This window comes from Myotis yumanensis, unplaced genomic scaffold (genome assembly GCF_028538775.1).
Source record: "Myotis yumanensis isolate MYYU_CA2020_CCGP unplaced genomic scaffold, mMyoYum1.0.hap1 SCAF_3, whole genome shotgun sequence".
Classification (NCBI taxonomy): domain Eukaryota; kingdom Metazoa; phylum Chordata; class Mammalia; order Chiroptera; family Vespertilionidae; genus Myotis; species Myotis yumanensis.
The window spans coordinates 65,343,790-65,362,918 of NW_027223754.1; the positions used below are offsets into that span (position 1 = coordinate 65,343,790).

General features: G+C 35.7%; 1 protein-coding gene across 1 annotated transcript in view; it reads left to right on the forward strand.

Moving 5' to 3' along the window:
* Positions 1-18,746, forward strand: part of KLHL1 (kelch like family member 1) — a 380,716-nt gene extending 361,970 nt beyond the window's left edge. Inside the window, exons 10-11 of the mRNA XM_070408965.1 lie at positions 10,676-10,847; positions 17,650-18,746. Of these exons, the coding sequence (XP_070265066.1) occupies positions 10,676-10,847; positions 17,650-17,709 (232 nt within the window). The 3' untranslated portion in view covers positions 17,710-18,746. The remainder of the gene's footprint in view (positions 1-10,675; positions 10,848-17,649) is intronic.
* Positions 18,747-19,129: the final 383 nt, after the last annotated feature.

The window sequence follows — 19,129 nt, forward strand, 5'->3', positions numbered from 1 at the left end:
ATCAACTTTTAAAGTTTTTATATTTTTAACTTAGGCACTGGTTCTGGCAGATGACTTGAAAAATTAGGATAAAGATGATAAAATAAAGCAATTTCATCAGCAACTTTGCCACATTTATTTATTTATATAAACTGATGTCTATATTTGATTCTTTTGCTTTTTTAAAATATGCCTTCTAGTGAAGGTTAAATTTTAGCCAAATTGCAGTCTGTTTCTTTGTCTCTTTCCAATTGTACCTTTAGGCTCTATGTCCCAGGAGGATAGCATATAAGAAATGCTTAAACATATTGACTGAAAAAATCAATGGATGGATTAATGTGCATTGTCCAATGAATCGGGCCTTCTGATTTTAAATACTACCAGGAATTACGGCATTTCTTTTTTTTTTATTTCTATAGTTTGGACTAACAATACAAGAAAATTATTTTGTCTATTTATTTTATAAACTAGAAGGCCGGAGAGCATGAAATTCATGCACAGGGGTGGGGGGTGTCCCTCAGCCCAGCCTGCAACCTCTCCAATCTAGGACCCCTGAGGAATGTCCGACTGCCCGTTTAGGCCCAATCCCACCAGGATTGGGCCTAAACGGGCAGTCGGACATCTCTTTCATAATCCAGGACTGCTGGCTCCCAACTGCTCACCTGACTGCCAGTCTGATCACCCCCTAACCACTCCCCGGCCGGCCCAATTGCCCCTAACTGCCTTCCCCTCCCAGCTGCTTCTCCCTAACTGCCCTTCCCTGCAGGCCTGGTCACCCCCAACTGCCCTCCCCTGCAGGCCTGGTCCTCCCCAACTACCCTCCCGTGCAGGCCTGGTCCCTCCCAACTGCCCTCCCCTGCTGGCTTAATTGCCCACAACTGCCCTCCCCTGCTGGCCATCTTGTGCCCACATGGGGGCGGCCATCTTTGAGCACATGGGGGTGGCCATCTTATGTGTTGCAGTGGTGGTCAATTTGCATATTACCTCTTTATTATATAGACTAGAGGCCCAGTGCACAAAAATTTGTGCACTCACGGGGGCGGTCCCCAGCCCGGCCTGTGCCCTCTCACAGTCTGGGACCCCTCGGGAGATAACGACCTGCTGGCTTAGGCCTGCTCCCAGGTGGCAGAGGGCATGCCCAATCCCTAGGTGCAGCCCCTGGTCAGGCTCAGAGGAGGGCCGATTGGGGAGTTGGGGCGCCGCCCCGTCATGCACAGAGCAGGGCGGATCGGGAGGTTGCAATGCCACCCTCAGTCACGCTCAGGGTAGACTGATTGGGGGGTTGGGGCACCGCCCCCTGTTACACTCAAGGCAGGGTCGATGGGGAGGTTGCGGCGCCACCCCCTGTCACGCACAGAGCAGGGCCGATCAGGGGGTTGGGGCGCTGCTCCCTGTCACTCACAGAGCAGGGCCGATCAGGGGGTTGGGGCGCTGCTCCCTGTCACTCACAGAGCAGGGCCGATCAGGGGGTTGGGGAGCTCCCCCCTGTCACGCACAGAGCAGGGCCCATCAGGGGGTTGAGGAGCTCCCCCCTGTCACGCACAGAGTAGGGCCGATAGGGGAGTTGGGGCACCGCCCCCTGCCACACACAGAGCAGGGCGGATCAGGGGGTTGGGGCGCCGCCACTGTCACACTCAGGGCAGGGCCGATGGAGAGGTTATGGCTCTACCCTGTCACACACAGAGCAGGGCCCATGGGGGGGCGGGGGTTGGTGCGCTGCACCCTGTCACACACAGAGCCGCAGGGCAATCGGGGGATTGGGGAGCTCCCCCCCTATCAGGCACAGAACAGGGCTGATCAGGGGGTTTGGGCGCTGTCCCCTGTCACGCTGATCCCGGTGCCGGGAGCCTCGCTGCTCCGCTGATCCCGGTGCCGGGAGGCATATTACCCTTTTACTATATAGGATAGAGGCCTGGTGCATGGGTGGGGGCTGGCTGGTTTGCCCTGAAGTGTGTCCTGGATCAGGGTGGGGGTCCCCACTGGGGTGCCTGGCCAGTCTAGGTGAGGGGCTGAGGGCTGTTTTCCCACTGGCAGGTGACTAAAAGCTCCCAACCGCTCCTTGTTTTCTTTTTTTTTTGTTTTTTTAATTTTGGGCCAGCTTTAGCTCTGAGGCTTCGCTGCTGAAAACATGGATACAATGTTGCGGTCCGGGGCTGACTGAAAGCTGGTTTTGTTTAGCTTCTTATTTGCAACATAGTAATAGTTGCTTAGAGTTGCAGTTGAGAGGCCGGCAAGTGAGGCGGGGAAGTTGGAGTCTGCAGTCCCTGGAGGAAGCAAGCCTCCCTGTTCGCTTCAGTGCATGGCTGCCGGCCGCCATCTTGGCTGACAGTAATTTGCATAAGGATACGCTGATTAGCCAATGGGAAGGGTAGCAGTCGTACACCAATTACCATGTTTCTCTTTTATTAGTGTAAATAATCCTGTACAAATATAGGATTTTAGATATAGATATTATAGCCAAATGTATATCATATATTTCACAAATGTTTTCCAATATTTGCTTTATATTCAGATATTTTACGTTTCTTTTAAGGTAAATAGATATTTCTTCATTAAATTGTTTACTGTTGTTTGGATGATATATTTCTATCAAATAATTCCAAAATCTTAATGACTTAAAATAACCATCTATTCTCTTTCATGATTCTGTGTTGATTGGGTTCAGTTAGTCTATTCTACTCAAGATGATGTTGCCTGATTCTGCAGTTATCTGGGCCTCCACAAGGCTGGAATATTCAAAATGGTTCTCTCAGCGAGCTGGCGATTAGGGCTATCTGTCATCTGAGAGCTTAGCCAACGGTTTCAGAGCACTGTGGTTCTCTTTTCCTGGACTCTCCTTATGGCTTGGACATCCCACCAAGTGGTGGCTGAGGTTCCAAGGTAAAGGAGTTCAAGAAGAGGGATCTCAAAGAGGACAGGTGTTCAGCGTAATGATTCATCAGCCTCTGCTTCCATCGCACTTGATAAAATTGCATTGGCCCATGCCAGTGACCTTTAAGGTGGAGTGAAGCTTCTCAAAGACATGACACTAAGAGGCCGGCTTCATTATGAAGGAGCCCACAAAGTAACAATTTACAATTGTGTGTATATTTTAAAAGTAATTTTTCATCCTGAAATCAGATAAATATTCATGCATATTTGTCAATCACTTGGCAAATAATATAAAATGCTCATCTCCTTTAACTCTGTTTTTTCTCAGAAGACACAGAGGTCATGTAACCTGAATCCATTCTCAGCCTTGGCTAAGCCAGTCCCACAGGTCTGATTTGCCACCATCACACTTTGTCAGGTGGCACTGCCATTGTAGGCCCCTAGGTGGGTGAAAATAGGAGCACCAAAAGACAGTATGGTCTACTGACTACAACTCAGAGTGAGCAATTTCTAATACCACTCCAGCTAGGCCCAGAGAAGCAGAAGAGCCATGCAGACCTGCAGTGTTGCAAAAGTGGGGTCCATTGAACAAGTTATTTAGAAAATGATAGACTTTCTTGCATTTATGTTTTGTCAAGCCAACTCTCTTCTAAGATAATTCTAATAATTAATTTTTTAGGGTAGATAATCATATGTTTGAAATGGAAATAATTTTCTCTACACATTTTAGTTTATTGCATATAGTTTTTTGGAAAAAACACTAAGTAATTGTAGTTCATATAATATATTTACAAAATTTACAATTTCTGGCCATAAAATAAACCTCAATAAATTTCAAAAGCTTGAAGTTTCACAGAGCATGTTCTCTGATCACAGGAGAATTGACCTAGAAATAAATAACAAACTCTTTTTTTTTTCAAATGCTCAACAATTTGAAATTAGGCAATACCCTTGAAAACAGAACGTGGCTCCAACTAGAAAATATTTTTAATTGTGTAGTAATGAAGATATGATATATCAAATTCTGTGGAATGTAGCTAAAAATTCTTACAAACAAATATATAGATTTAAGTTCTTTTATTTAACAAATTAAAAATCTGAAAGCAAAAATTTTAGCTTCCATCTCAAGAAATTATAATTACACTAAAAATAAAACAACAAATGCAAGAGTGAAATAATAATGATAACATATCAATGAAATAGAAAAGATGCAATAGAGAGGATTTAAAAGAAGCCTGAGTTGTTTATTATGAATATTTGCTATAAAATTTATAAACTACTCACAAGGTTATCAAGAAAAAGATAAAAAGTAACTATAAAGAAATAAAAAAGCAAACTTCACTGTATATTATGCAGACTATATAAAGAGAGAATTTATATGTTTATACCATTATTTGAATTGTTAGCTGAAATGAACAAATTTATAGAAAAATATAATTTTATAAATATTATATAAGAAGAAACAATAGAAAAAATAATGCTGACTAAACTCTCTCATGAGAATAGATGCAAACATACAAAAGAAAAATTAGCAAATCAAACCTAGATAGAAATAAAAAGGAGTATATCTCAATAAATTTGAGTTTATTCTACAAATACAAGATTAATTCAAATAGAAAAGTTAATCAGCATAACTCAATATAGTAATAAACATATGAATAAGTGCAAAAGTAATGATAAAATGAAATACCCATTGCCAGGCCATCATAGCTAAGTGGTTGAGTGCTGATCAATGAACCAGGAGGTCACAGTTCTATTCTAGGTCAGGGCACATGCTGGGGTTCCTGGCTCGATTCCCAGTGTGGGTGTGCAGGAGGCCAGGAGGAAGTCAATAAATGATTCTCTTTTATCACTGACAGAGTTTTTATCCCTCTCTCTTCCTGTCTGAAATCAATAAAAATATATTAAAAAACTAAATACCCATTATAATAAAAACTCTCACCAAATTTGGAAGTAAAATTAATACAAAAATTGATAGTCAAGTTGATAGTCAAATATTGAAATATTAGAGGCCTGGTGCATGAAATTTGTGCATGGGTAGGGTCCCTAGGCTGGACCGGCAATCAGGGCCAATCAGGGCTTCCCTTCCCCTGCCTGCCAGCTGCCAGCTGCCAGCTGGGGCCTTCTTTCATTCCGCGCCGCCCCCTGGTGGTCAGCGCATGTCATAGTGAGTGATTGAACTCCTGCTCTCCTGGTTGTACTCCCAAGGGCACATTTTGCATATTAAGCTTACATATAATATAATTTTTTATATATATATATAATTTTTTTTATTTTGAAGTTTTTATTAGATTGAGAACAAAGTTCCTGTCAATACAATTGTTCTTTAACAGTTTAAAGGCAATAAAGGGAAAGAAAATAACACTTGCAAAGGAATGAATGAACAAAACTGTCAATATTCAAGCTTGCATGATAAATATCTAATGATAATCTAAACAAAATCTAAGCAGAAACTATTTGACTTAATGAGTGAATTAATAAGGTTGCTATATACTCAGTCAATATATAAAATTAAGTGTATTTCTACATGTAAGCAATAAATAACAAAATTAATGTATAAAATTACCATTGAAATAAGCTTAAAATATCTAGCAATAAATACTAAAGAGAAAATAAAACATTATTGAGAAAAGCTTAAAAAGTTTAAATAAATGGAAGGGAATGCCATTCTTATGGATTAGAAGATTGAAAATTATAAGAAGGTGAATTCTACTCTAAATTGACTATAGGTATAATGCAGTCCTTATTAAATTATAAACACTTGTGGATTGTGATTGTGGGTATATACATTGAAAATGTGATCCTATGATTTAAATAAAAATAAAGAGTCCTAAGTCACAAGAAAACTTTAAAGAAGAAATAGATATCAAGAATAATTATAAAGTCACTTTGATAATCTCATGATACCTATTATGATGTCAGTTTACAGGAAAAATAAATTATTTTATTTTCACTCATAATTCACAAATAATTTATTAAAATCAATTCAAATATAGATTGCATAATTATTTTACTAGAAATCTAAAGACTGCTCTTTCAGTTATTTTATTTTACTTTTACTTTTTCTTTGCTTCCTTACTTGTTTTTGTTTAATAGGAAAACCTACCTGGCTACAAGCCATTTCTGTGTTGTTAATTTGCTTTCTAGCTGAAAATTAGCTGTATAAATTTAGAAAAATGGATATTTTCAATTATATTTGCTATCAAAATAATGCTTTTATATTTAAAACAATTCCCCTTTAAATATTTTAAGATTGATTCTTATCCTTAAATTTTAGAAATGACCATGTTTGAAAATGAAAGGTACTTGAAAAACTTCAATAGTGATTTTCAATGAGAAACTAACTTTTGTTCTCTAACTGCTGTATGCCTTCAGCAAGTGTTCACTTTGCAGCCAATTTTAGCCACAGTGTATATATACAGTGCTTCTCTTGCTTGAGGGCTATAAACTTTAATAGAGTTCCTGATGCAGAGCTCATACTCTGACCATGAAGGCCAAGGTAAAACATAGGAAAGGAAGAGAGCCTAAATATAAAAGGCAGCCCCTGCCTTTCCTTTTTCTTTTTAATGAACAGGAAACCAGAGACCCACTTCCCTAAATGCTTAGAACTAAATCTTGTAAAAAACCAGAAATGACAGTGACAGAGTTCACTATTAGTAATTGATTGAAAAATGCTTATACATCTGTGAATCCTTCCCTAAGCTAAAACAAACAAACAAACAAACAAATATTTGTTTCATTTTTGGGGTAGCAATCTTGTATATCTCCAGGCTGAGAGGTGAATTAATAAAACTCTGAATATAGGAAAATCAATTTAAAGTTATTAATGTAAAAAAAAGTATAATTATTAGCAGATAATTTTGAATTTATGGGATTACTTTTTAAATATCAGGGAAAGAACATTTGTTTGGGAGGAGAGAAGGTTGTACTTGGTTTTTGTTTTTTGTTTCTAACAATATATAAATTTAAATATAATCAACATTGCCAGTTATTAATTATAAAAGATTGTATTACACATGTAAAGTATATTACCTACCACTAATGAGAGGTACACCTAATTCAAAGATTTAGATTTTATAAAAGAAAGCACTAGATTTTTAAAATTCTCTTCAGGAATGTTTGTAAAATATAAAAGAAATGATATCTATTTCTAAACGTAGGATATTATCTTTAAAGTGTATCGAACACCCTAGTGTGTTCTCATTTTATCCTGGAATATGAGTATTTGAGAATTTTTTTGATATTTGAATTTCACTTGAAGATTCATAAGCTTTCAGAAATTCATTTATTATTGCTTAGTGTATTACTGTTAGCTGTTTTCTCAGTTCTTCTGCTTTTTTGCAAAGTGATAAATGAAGTCTGCTTTGTAGACAAGCTGCTGGAAAGAATTCTATAGTGCTGAATAAAAATTAATTGAGGACTAAAATATGACTTCAGAAAAAGCAGTTTAAGTGAATTGATTGTGACAAAAGCCAGATTGGATTCTATTGAAGAATGAATAAAATAAAAGAATGTTCACTGTTCACTGAAATTAAAGTATATTATACATTCTTCCTTTTAAAGTTATATCTACAACAATAATTTCCTGACAAACAAAAAGTAAACAATGCAATATATTCCCCTATACTCATTACCCAGTTTCAACAACCATTCACCAATCTGTCATTCGTGTTTTATTCATTCACCTTCACTGTCCTTTCCTTTTTCATTGGCATTATTTTAAATAAATTCTTCAAGATGTCGTTTTTGCTGAATATATTTCTGATTTCACCCCAGAAACAAGCGAATAAAATAATCAGAGCTTTATATTTTAACATAATCACAATGTCATTATCACAACTAATAGAAACTTCAATAATGTCTTATTAAACTCTGATGCCCAAAATTAAAATTTCCAAAATGTCTCAAACATCTTTTAATAGTTGGTCTGTTTAAATTGAGATCCAAATAAGGCCCACTCATTTTATGTTTTTAAATCACATTTAATTTATTCATAGTTACTTCTTATTTATTTATTATTACTGTTGTTTTTAATTGAAAAACTCAGTTATCCTGTGTATATTTATTTTATAGACTGTACTATTTGACTCCTTGTGGTGTCTTTTCTTCTCTGTCTACTTATTTTTGCTCCTCATTAAAAATATATTTATAAATGTCAAAATATTCATGGTATAAATTTAAATATTGTAAAGAAGGTTATGATGGCATAGATTGTGTCTGTGTTTGTGTATCTATATCTGTCTGTGTCTCTTTGTGATGGTTGCATTTATTAATTGCTGCATGTAAAATTGCATTTTTATTTGCTAGATAACCTGTGCTTTAAGGTGGTCCTGGTTTTGCAAGCATTCAACCAGTCTCTCATTTTATAGGCTGTCCCAACTTCTTCAACCAAGGAGTGTAATTGCATGTAATATCTTGAGTAACATGAATATACTCTATAAAATATAAATTACAGATCCTTGGGGTCCTTCCAATCATTTGTTATAACAACCTTTTTTATTTCTAATAAACTATAGGTGAGTTTTTTTTGGCCTGTTTTTTTGTGTTTGTTTTTTTGTTTTAAGCATTTGTGGGTTGATGCCCTGGCCAGTTTGGCTCAGTGGCTAGAGCGTAGGCCTATAGACTAAAGAGTCCCAGGTTCGATTCCGGTCAAAAGCATGTACCTTGGTTGCGGGCACATCCCCAGTAGGGGGTGTGCAGGAGGCAGCTGATCGATGTTTCTCTCTCATCGATGTTTCTAACTCTCTATCCCTCTCCCTTCCTCTCTGTGAAAAATCAATAAAACATATTTTTTAAAAAGAGTTTGTGGGTTGAAAGTTTCAATTAGTGAAAAACAAGATTGAAGCAGAAAGACAGAGTATATTTGCTGTATTTGTAAACAAAACAACAACAACAAAAAATTTCATTCAGTCCTCACCCCTTATCTTATTGCTGACACTGTTAAGGCTTGCTCAGTGACATGGGCTGTGAAAGAATTCACAACTAAGAGAAAAGATACAGAGAGAAAATTTATTTTCTTTTCCAAGGGAGTAAAGGGCCAATTATTGCTAGTCAATACAGGGCAGAGAACAAAGGGAGTTTGCGTTGGTCAGTAGTTGCTAAGCAACAAGGAAGGGAGGGGAATGGTGTTGAAGCTGAGCAGACACCAGAAGGGTTGTCTTGGAAAGTTACGGTTTGTTTATTTTCCAGGAGACAGTCCAGGAGATATTCTAAGGAGGTGTCTTATCAGTATTTTTTCCAAACCTGTAAAACAAGCTTAGATCAAAAGTTATAGAGTTCAAAAGGGAAATCTGTTTGAAGGGGAGAGGGAAAGGAAGGAGAGGATGAGGAGCAAATCATTCTGAAGCTGTTAAAACAGCAGGGAGGAGTTGGATGGAAGAATGTAGCCTTGAGAGTAGCTTATTTTATCCTTTAGTTTGAACAGAGGAGTCACAATCTTGGAGTTTAATTACCAGGTGTTTCTCATAAGTTGTGCAAGGCCAAAGCAATGAAAAAGAAAGGCCTTACAGATATTATTACAGATGTTGCCATTTTCCCCCTATTTGCCCACCTCCACCAGCTTCCACCCTCACCCCCCCCCCCCCCTTCCTTTGTATTTACTCTGCTGGGTTTTTACTTCTTACTAGCTTTCTTGTTCCTGTATCTGAACCTATAGTGGCAAATTAAAGGCAAAGAGGTGGTTTAAGAATTCATTTTATTTTTGCTGAAGTAAAGCTCATTAACTAAAGCATTCTTCAGATTTTTTGTTACCCTAAAATATAAAATATCTGTATTTGCTGAATGGTATTCAAACTTTCTGAAAATTAGATTAATTTTGGTTTAAATTAAGCAATAATAATTTATATTCCCTATTTCACTCTTTTGATTTACCAATGTCTCCCTTATGGAAAATCCTGAGTTATGTCACTAAAATATAGTTCTGTGCATGCTGTAATTATTTTCCCAAGTTTCAAAGGCTCCCTATTTTCCTGTTGAGAAAACACAAAACACCTTCTTACTCTGGGAATCAAACATCCATAAGTTGATCACAAAACACCTTGCCCTGGTTGGTGTGGCTCAGTTGGTTGAGCATCCTCTTGTGCACCCAAAGGTCACTGGTTAGATTCCTGGTCAGGGCACATGCCCAGGTTGTGGGCTGGATCCCTAGTTAGGGCTGTGCAGGGGGCAGCTGACCATGTTTCTTTCACATTGCTGTCTCCCCCTCTCTTTCTTTAACCTCCTTACCCCCTCTCTCAAATCAATAAAAACATAAAAAAAAAAAAAAAAAAAACCACGTACCTTTTTTGGCACTCTACTCTTTCATACATTCTTAAGCTTAGCCATACTGCACACCCACTTTCCTGGAAGCTGTTTATGCATTTTTATTAACACGTCAGTACTTTTACGCATCTTTTTATATATAGTAAACTTAGGCTAGACTTTCAGACCTGATTTAATGGATACTTTAATAGTGAAGTATTACATACTTCCTCAGATTTTTTTACAATTACTTCTGTTTCTTTACCATAACACTTTGCTCATGCTGTGGTAAATAGTTATTTGCATATCTGACTTCCTCAAGAAAATAAACTATTTTCATACTCATTTTGTTAGATGGCTGTGCAGCTATATAAATAAGAGTCTAGGTATATGTTTTAAATACCTTAAAGTTTAGAGAGCCAGACATTGTGGATATTAGCTCTTGAACACTTGCTCAAAAAATTTAGCTTTTAGAAAAAAAAACGAAATCACAATTTTGTTTTTCATGGCTTTCTTTTGTGTGGGCATCATCCCTATAGTAAAAGTTGAATATGTTAGAATATGTCCTATTATCTTTACATTTTAGATATGATCCCAAAACAGACACATGGACCACCGTGGCTCCTTTGAGTATGCCCAGAGATGCTGTTGGAGTTTGTCTCCTTGGTGACAGATTATATGCTGTTGGTGGCTATGATGGGCAGACATACCTCAACACCATGGAATCCTATGATCCACAAACTAATGAGTGGACACAGGTAAGGTTTTGCCAGCATACTTTACTTCAAATATAAGAATGAATTTCATTTACTTTCTTTGGAGGAGGATACATACAGTAATCTACCTTCTCAAATTACTCTGAACCCAAAGTGATTGATTTAATCTATTGTGTTCATTTTGTAAAAGTTCATTAAATTACATGTTGTGCAATTTTCTCTAATGTACTCTATACGTTAATAAAATTTATATTAAAAAGTGACATTCATGTTTCCACTTTATTATAAATAATTATAGGAACTGAATGATAATTAGCTAAAGCAAAAATACATGTAGAATATATTGATCCACAAAACCGTAACTTCAGAATATTTGATTTTAGAGATAACTGTTATAAAGAGGGTGGAAGCCTACAGAAATCAACTTTCTGCCTCCCATTTTTGCTTGACTATGTTAGGTCTATTGTTACCTGTTGCAGAGACATTTCCCATGGGTGGAAACTCCAAGTAGCAATACTCAGCCATAAAAGATAAAATAAAGGAACCATTTGATTGATAAAAAACAAATAGCAAAGGGCGCTGAATGGTCTGTCATGTATAAAACATTCATCCCTGGATAATCACTTTGGCCCAAAAGATGGAGTGAAAGGTTGGCTGATCTTAGGTGAGGGGTTATCCTTGAATATACACTGTAGTTAGAGATTCAGCTTCCATTTTAGTAATATAGCTAAAGAATTTGTGCTGATGTGTATGAGTGTTGGGGGGAAATGAGACTAGAGCAACTTAATTATATTACAAAAATACCTTGTGCTTTATAACTACTATGTCATTGCTTGTAATGGTGAAAATGGATATAATATTCTCAGACCGGTGTCCTCATATTCAATTTCTTCTTTCTTCCCCTTATTTCTTTTCAATATCTTTATTATCTCACTCCTTTACCAGAAATCTAAAAAAAAATACTGTACAAACAAACAAACAAACCTTTTCCATTAATGGGTGAGGTGAAATTCCAAAGCCTTATTTAGTTGAAGCAGAACAATAACTTCATCTCTCATCTTTCTGGGTGAAAGGTTTTATTTTTTGGTCACAGAAATTGACTAAAATTTATCTGAAAAACATGAATAATGCAAACAGGCTAAGGTACCTGGCTATGAATCTCACTCCTCTCTATGAGAAAACTCTTTGATTCCAATGAGGATAGATGAAATTTACTAAGGAGGAAGAAAGAAGGTAGAATGAAGGAAAGAAGGGGAAGTATTTGAAGAAATAGGTATCATCATTTCTGTAAATTTTACTTTAATTTGTGAGAGAAGAAGCATTCCTTCTTCAAAAAGAAGAAAATATTGAAATGTTAATCATTATTGCACTAAAACAGAGGATATACTTTAAATTCTTATCTTTCAGAGATCCTAGTGTTTACCCAGGGAATATTGCATGAATTCAGGATTGTTGATATGCTAAGGAAATGTACCAGTTCAATGGTATACATTTATTTATTTATTTAAAATATATTTTATTGATTTCACAGAGGAAGGGAGAGGGAGAGAGAGTTAGAAACATCAATGATGAGAGAGAATAATTGATTGGCTTCCTCCTACACTCCTCCAACTGGGGATCGAGCCCACAACTGGGGCATGTGCCTTTGACCGGAATCAAACCTGGGACCCTTGAGTCCATAGGCAAAAGCTCTATCCACTGAGCAAAACCAGCTAGGGTCAATGGTATATATTTTAAATTTGCCACTTTTACAAATGAACAGTAAGTAAAGGAAGTTAATTGGCATATAAATGAGATAGTATATCTTTTATTATATACTAGAGCAGCGATTCTCAACCTGGGGGTCGAACGACCCTTTCACAGGGGTCACCTAAGACCATCGGAAAACACATATATAATTACATAATGTTTTTGTGATTAATCACTATGCTTTAATTATGTTCAGTTTGTAACAATGAAAATACATCCTGCATATCGGATATTTACATTATGATTCATAACAGTAGCAAAATTACAGTTATGAAGTAGCAATGAAAATAATTTTATGGTTGGGGGTCACCACAACATGAGAAACTTTATTAAAGGGTCGCGGCATTAGGAAGGTTGAGAACCACTGTCTAGTGCAGTGATGGCGAACCTATGACACGCGTGTCAGAGGTGACACGCGAACTCATTTTTTTGGTTGATTTTTCTTTGTTAAATAGCATTTAAATATATAAAATAAATATCAAAAATATAAATCTTTGTTTTACTATGGTTGCAAATATCAAAAAAATTCTATATGAGACACGGCACCAGAGTTAAGTTAGGGTTTTTCAAAATGCTGACGTGCCGAGCTCAAAAGTTTCGCCATCACTGGTACTAGAGGCTCAGTGCATAAAATTTGTGCACTCGCGGGGGGTGGGGCGGGGGTTCCTCAGCCCAGCCTGCGCCCTCTTGCAGTCCGGGAGCCCTTAAGGGATGTCAGTTGGATATCATTAGCACTGCCGAGGAGGTGGAAGAGGCTCCCACCACTGCGGCTGCACTCACCAGCCATGAGCTGGGCTTCTGGCTGAGCACTACTGCCCCTGTGGGAGCACACTGATCACCGGGGGCAGTTCTTGCATTGAGCATCTCCCCCAGGTGGTCAGTGCATGTCATAGCAACCGGTCGTTCCACCTTTCTGTAGATTTACATATTAGCCTTTTATTATATAGGACTAGAGACCCAATGCACAAAAGTTGTGCAAGAGTAGGCCTTCCTTTCTCCGGCTGCGGACACTAGCTTCCCTCTGGCACCAGGGACCCGGTCTTCCCTTGTAGGCCCAGCTTTATCTGGAAGATGGTCCGGAAGAACGTCCAGAAGGACATATGGTCTAATTAGCATATTATGCTTTTATTATTACAAATAATAAATATTATTTATTATTACAAATAAATAATAATAAGCCATTACCATTCTTTTAAAATTGAAATAAAAATAATATATGTAGTAATAATAGTTAAAAGCCTCCTAAAAGACCACTTTCCCTCATCTGTATTTTATAACACTCTTTTGGATCATATAATATCTTACAAATAGCAAAGTGGCATTTAAAATATTTTAGAATAATTTTATTTAATATAATAAACATTCACATTAAAGCTCTTAAATTTTTAAAAATTTGCATTCATATCATTTTATTATTTGTATTTTAAGACTCTTGAAGGACCATCAGCAGACCCACATGAAAACCCTTTGAAAATTTTCAAGATTTCAGGCCACTAGAAAAAAATGCTGTATTTGCTAACTAAATAATTCCTATTATTTTCCCTTCACTTAGCCCATAAATGTATAAAATTGTTTATCCCATTTATTATTGGTACCCCTCAATGGATAGGTATTAAAATAAACAAGCAAACTGTATTTAAAAATTCAATAATATATATTTTGAAAACTCAAGATAGCTTCTGGGAATAATGGAAATACATTGGGAACAATTGCCAGATTCATATTACTTAGTTTTACAGAGAATGCATGCATGCACATAGGTGTGTTTTAAATAAATTTGATTTTGTCATTTAATATTAAGTTTATTTCTTTCATTTGACTTGAAAAACAATATGTGTATTTTAAGACAAATTAAAAAGTAAAAAGTGAGTTTTACTGTTTGTCTGGATAAAATCACCCTTCCATGTTTTCTCTAGTTACATGGTCAGAGTATTGTTATGCTGTATCCACCTGCGGCTGTAAAGAAACAAAGATAGTGTAGCATTTTATTGCCATATCTCCAAGGACTAGCAGAGAGGCTGGCATGGTGTAAGAGATATGGGAATGTTTCTTATAGAAATTGAGAATGATTGCTGAAAATCAGTTTGCTTTTTATGAATTGGTTTACTTCAGATATATAAGATATTGTGAATAGTTTCCAGAAAAGCTGGTGAAATATCTATACCCTCAGCTGTTTGTTTGTTTGTTTGTTTTCTAATTGGTTCTGTGGTCAACTTTTCCAGTTATCATCTAAAATTGAAAGGTATATCCCTGGAGGGATAGCAGGGCAGATTTCAAATAAATAGATAAATTTGGGCCAAGGTGGAAAAGCAGTAAAGCTCTCTTGAATATTTAAAATGTATATATGTAGAATATATCAAATGCTTAAAATAGCATGATAAATTCTGTGGTTAGGGAAATACTTAGCACTATGATAGAACTTAAGTGTGTAGGATACAGAAATCTTCCTTTAGATAATGATATGTAGAATGAAGGCTGACAGATGAAAAATAGTTCACCAAATGAAAATATGGGGAGTGGTTTAAGGAACAGAATTTGTGAAGAGCCACAGGAAGGAGAACATGTGGCATGTTACATTGAGCAAGAAATGAATTGGTGAGCAGTACATTTGGAGAGATAAACAGGGTCTGTGTGATCTAGGGATAGAAACCATGTCATAAAAGTTTGACTTTATAGTAATACTGAAGACAGGTTAATAGAGAATTTTAAGCATGAAAAATAAATAATCAGAATTGAGTTTTAAAAGGGTTGCATTTGACAGGATGTAGAAAAAAATGGTTAGGAGAAAAGCAAGATTAGTGTTAGAGAAATATATTAGGAAGATATTTTACTAATCCACTTTAGGGTGGAAAAATTCCCCTTCTCTTCCAGTTCCTTTGGCCTATCTAATAATTAAATTGACATAAACAGATTAAAGGAGTGAACAAATGCAATATTTATTTACAGGGATCCCATAAATATGAGACTCAGAGAAGTGACCAAAGCAGAAAGCTTTTTTACTGTTTAGAAACAAAAACAATAAATCTGTGAAGAATTGACAAGACAAAGGGACTTGGGCTTGGGCTAGTAAATTGATGAAGAAGTAACAAGGTTTGTTTATACAGACTTTTGGGGCCTAAATTCTCTATCTCTGGTGATAAGAATATTTTCTATCCTCCTGGTACAAGGTGGGTACCATGAACATGGGAGCTTTATCTTCCTGATTTCAGGGTGACAAAGGAGTGTCCCTCCTACACCGCTAATCTCTCAAGTGGCTTTAATTTAAATTAAACAATCGTAAAAGTGAAATATCTTGGGGTGGCATATTCCTCTCCTTTTTACACTCAGGTTAAAATGGTAACCTGAATTAGGGTGAAGGCCATGGAAATGAGTGTAAATAAGTTGGTCATAGTTGAGCATTCAGATATAAGGTTGAGTGAGATACAATTAAGGGACACAGATATGCTCCAGGTTTTTCTTTTGAGCAGAGTGGTGTCATTCACTGAGATAGAAAACACACTAGGAATAGCTCATTTAAAAAATATATATAAAAAGATCAGAGATTCATTTTTTATACACACAAATATGCTTGTATAGAAACATAGATGTAGATGTCGGTATAAAATGAAGCTATTCACTTTGCCTAAAAACTATGCACAATTTTCTCAGCATTAAAAGAACATCAGAGGATATTTGGAAAACTGCAAAAAATATGACTACCCAGTACTTATCCCTCTCCTATGTAGTGGTGGGACTTGAGCACATATATTTTGTAAGAGTTCTTCAGATGACTCTGATGTCAAACAAGACCCGAAAATCATTGGAAACAAAAGAGAGATAATGGAAAGTGTGTGCACCTTGGAGTCAGGCGCACTTTAATTTGTATACATTGATGTTTTGGGTTTACATATTGTCTCTGGACATTCCATTCACACACCTGGCATACGAAGATAACAACGCATGATGAGATTATGCAGGTGATTGTGGTGACCTATAAAAATTATTCTTAACACAATATACTATCAATAAATTTGCATGCCCCTTTTCTCATTTTGAGCAGTTAACTATATTAAAGACAAGAAATGTTACATAAAAATATATTTTAAAAAAATAATGTATTAAATGAAAAGAATGTAAAATGCCATATGGGAATTTTTTTTAACCTACAAAGGGGTGGCAAGAATAAATAAATACATTTAAAGAACTAGTAGATAATGATGGTAATTTTCATATTTAGAGAGTAAGACTATGTCCTTTCTCAATCAATAAGATAATGTCTGTGATCTGAGGTTATTTCGCTCTTAGCTATTTTCTTACATTTTATTCTTTTTCTTTTCAGGTTGAAATAATATCTAGCAATTTCTAGTCTTCTTTGATATTTTTAAGTACATAAATTATTCTTAGAAAACTGTAATAAAAATCACTGATATCAAAAAGCTCAAATTATCATAATCTTGGCTTACATCCATAGAATAAATTTTTATTACAACTTTTAAAAGTTAATGTTTTTAATATATTTCTAGCCAATTTCATATTTATGATTATTTTTAAAAATCTCAATTCTCATCTCAATGACCATCATAAGGTGAAATTCTTAAAATAAACCCTATACTAGTTGTAATTATGGCCTATTTATGACAAAATATTAAAGTCACTGCATTGTATGTCTAGGTTTAGGATGAATGAATAACACATTGAACTCAGTATAATATCAAGGGAAATAACTTCAAAATGATTTAAATAAGTATAATAGCTATTTCATCTAAAATGTATTCTAACCTATCACTATAAAATATCTTTACAAATATGTCCATGCAAGCTCCAGAATAAATCTTTGCTGGAAACTTCTAAAGCAGTTTTATTTCACTAGAAGTTATAAAATATTTTATTAAAAATCACATAAGTGATTACATATTTTAAGAAGTTTAATATATAAATTATTTCTCTTTTATGAATTTCATTTTCATCATTTACATTTTTGTTGTACTACTTGTAGCTAAATTGGAAAATATAAAAATTATTTAGATTTCAATGCAGATAAGTGTCTTAAATATAGTAGAATTTGTATATTTTTCAAAAAAGTAATTTCTTAAATTGTGTTTAATTGTTTCAACAGATGGCTTCCTTGAATATTGGGAGAGCAGGTGCCTGTGTAGTAGTCATCAAGCAACCTTGACTTATTTTTATTTGGAGAGATTTTATTTGCTGGAGTAGTTATTTTTATATCAGAGGGCAAGAATAAGAATTTCCTGAGATGTGAACTCTTCAAGAACAAGGATTTCTGCAGATTCACCTACTGATGTCAATTGAGGTAGAAGATCAAACAGAATTCTAGAAAACAAACTACTATGGGAACAACATCTGGCCATGTATTAGCTCAGGAATGGTCATTGGTAATTTGTTTTGTATTGTAGCATACAATAGCTGGAGTTACCAAAGGCTTGTTTTTCTTGAGCAATTAAAAGGAGAAACCAATATGTGTGACATGGATAATTTCATTATTTATAATTGCTTGATAATATCTGACAATATTCAAGAGGTTGCCCAGTGTAGAAGACATGATATTTCCATCTGACAGAATCTGATTGGTGTACTGGTCTCCTAATCAGATATGGTCAGACCAGGAGGCAGAATTATGTTTTATAAAAACAAACATGTGTCTTCCTCATTTTCCTAACCTAACCTACAAGGATAATTAGAGAAACAGATTCATGCTTGGCTCAGACATTCAGAAGACAAACTGTCCTGCTAATCAAAGCTGCATATGCCATCAGAAGCCATGGTTGGTTTTTATTGCAACTGTATTAGTGACTTGAAGCTGGCAGACAAAAAGGATTGTTTCATTAGGCTATCACATTGCTTTGCTTTTTGAATACAATGAGCCGGAGTATCAGTGCAATTATGGGCTTTTGCCTTATGTTGAGGTCGTAAGCATGGAAGCTAGTTATTCTGAGTGTTATTTATATATGTATATCCATTGCATGTTGAAGTCCTTTAGAATTTTCTTTATAAAAAAACAACAACTTAGGATTTTGAGACGGAAATCTAGGATCCGTTCATTTTAAGTGTTAATAATCATTGTTAGAATGAAGGCAGACTTCAGATTTTCACTCCCCACTTTTCAAACTTGTTACATTGATATGCATATTATTTTATGCCACATGTTTGTCACTGTTTACGGCATAAAGTGGAAACATTACGCAATGTCTTTAATAGATCCATGTAAATTTTAAATACAATTAATAAATGATAGAAAATTTGCTTTATCAGTGTATCATTCTTCAATCAAGAAAGATAGGCAATTTTTATTGTTTAACTTTTCAAAATTCAAGAAGTTTATATCTCCATCCTAACATGTTTATTGCCTCTGAAATGCTATGCTTACAAAAATGCAATCTTTTTTTTTTTTTTTAATTCTGACCCAGGATACGTTATTATTGGTTTTAGAGAGAGAGGAAGGGAGAGGGAAAGAGAGAGAAACATCTATGTGAGAAACGAATTGATTGCCTCTCACCTGGGAATTAAACCTACAACCTGGGTATGTGCCTTAATGGGGAATTAAGCTCACGACCTTTTGGTATATGGGACAATTATGC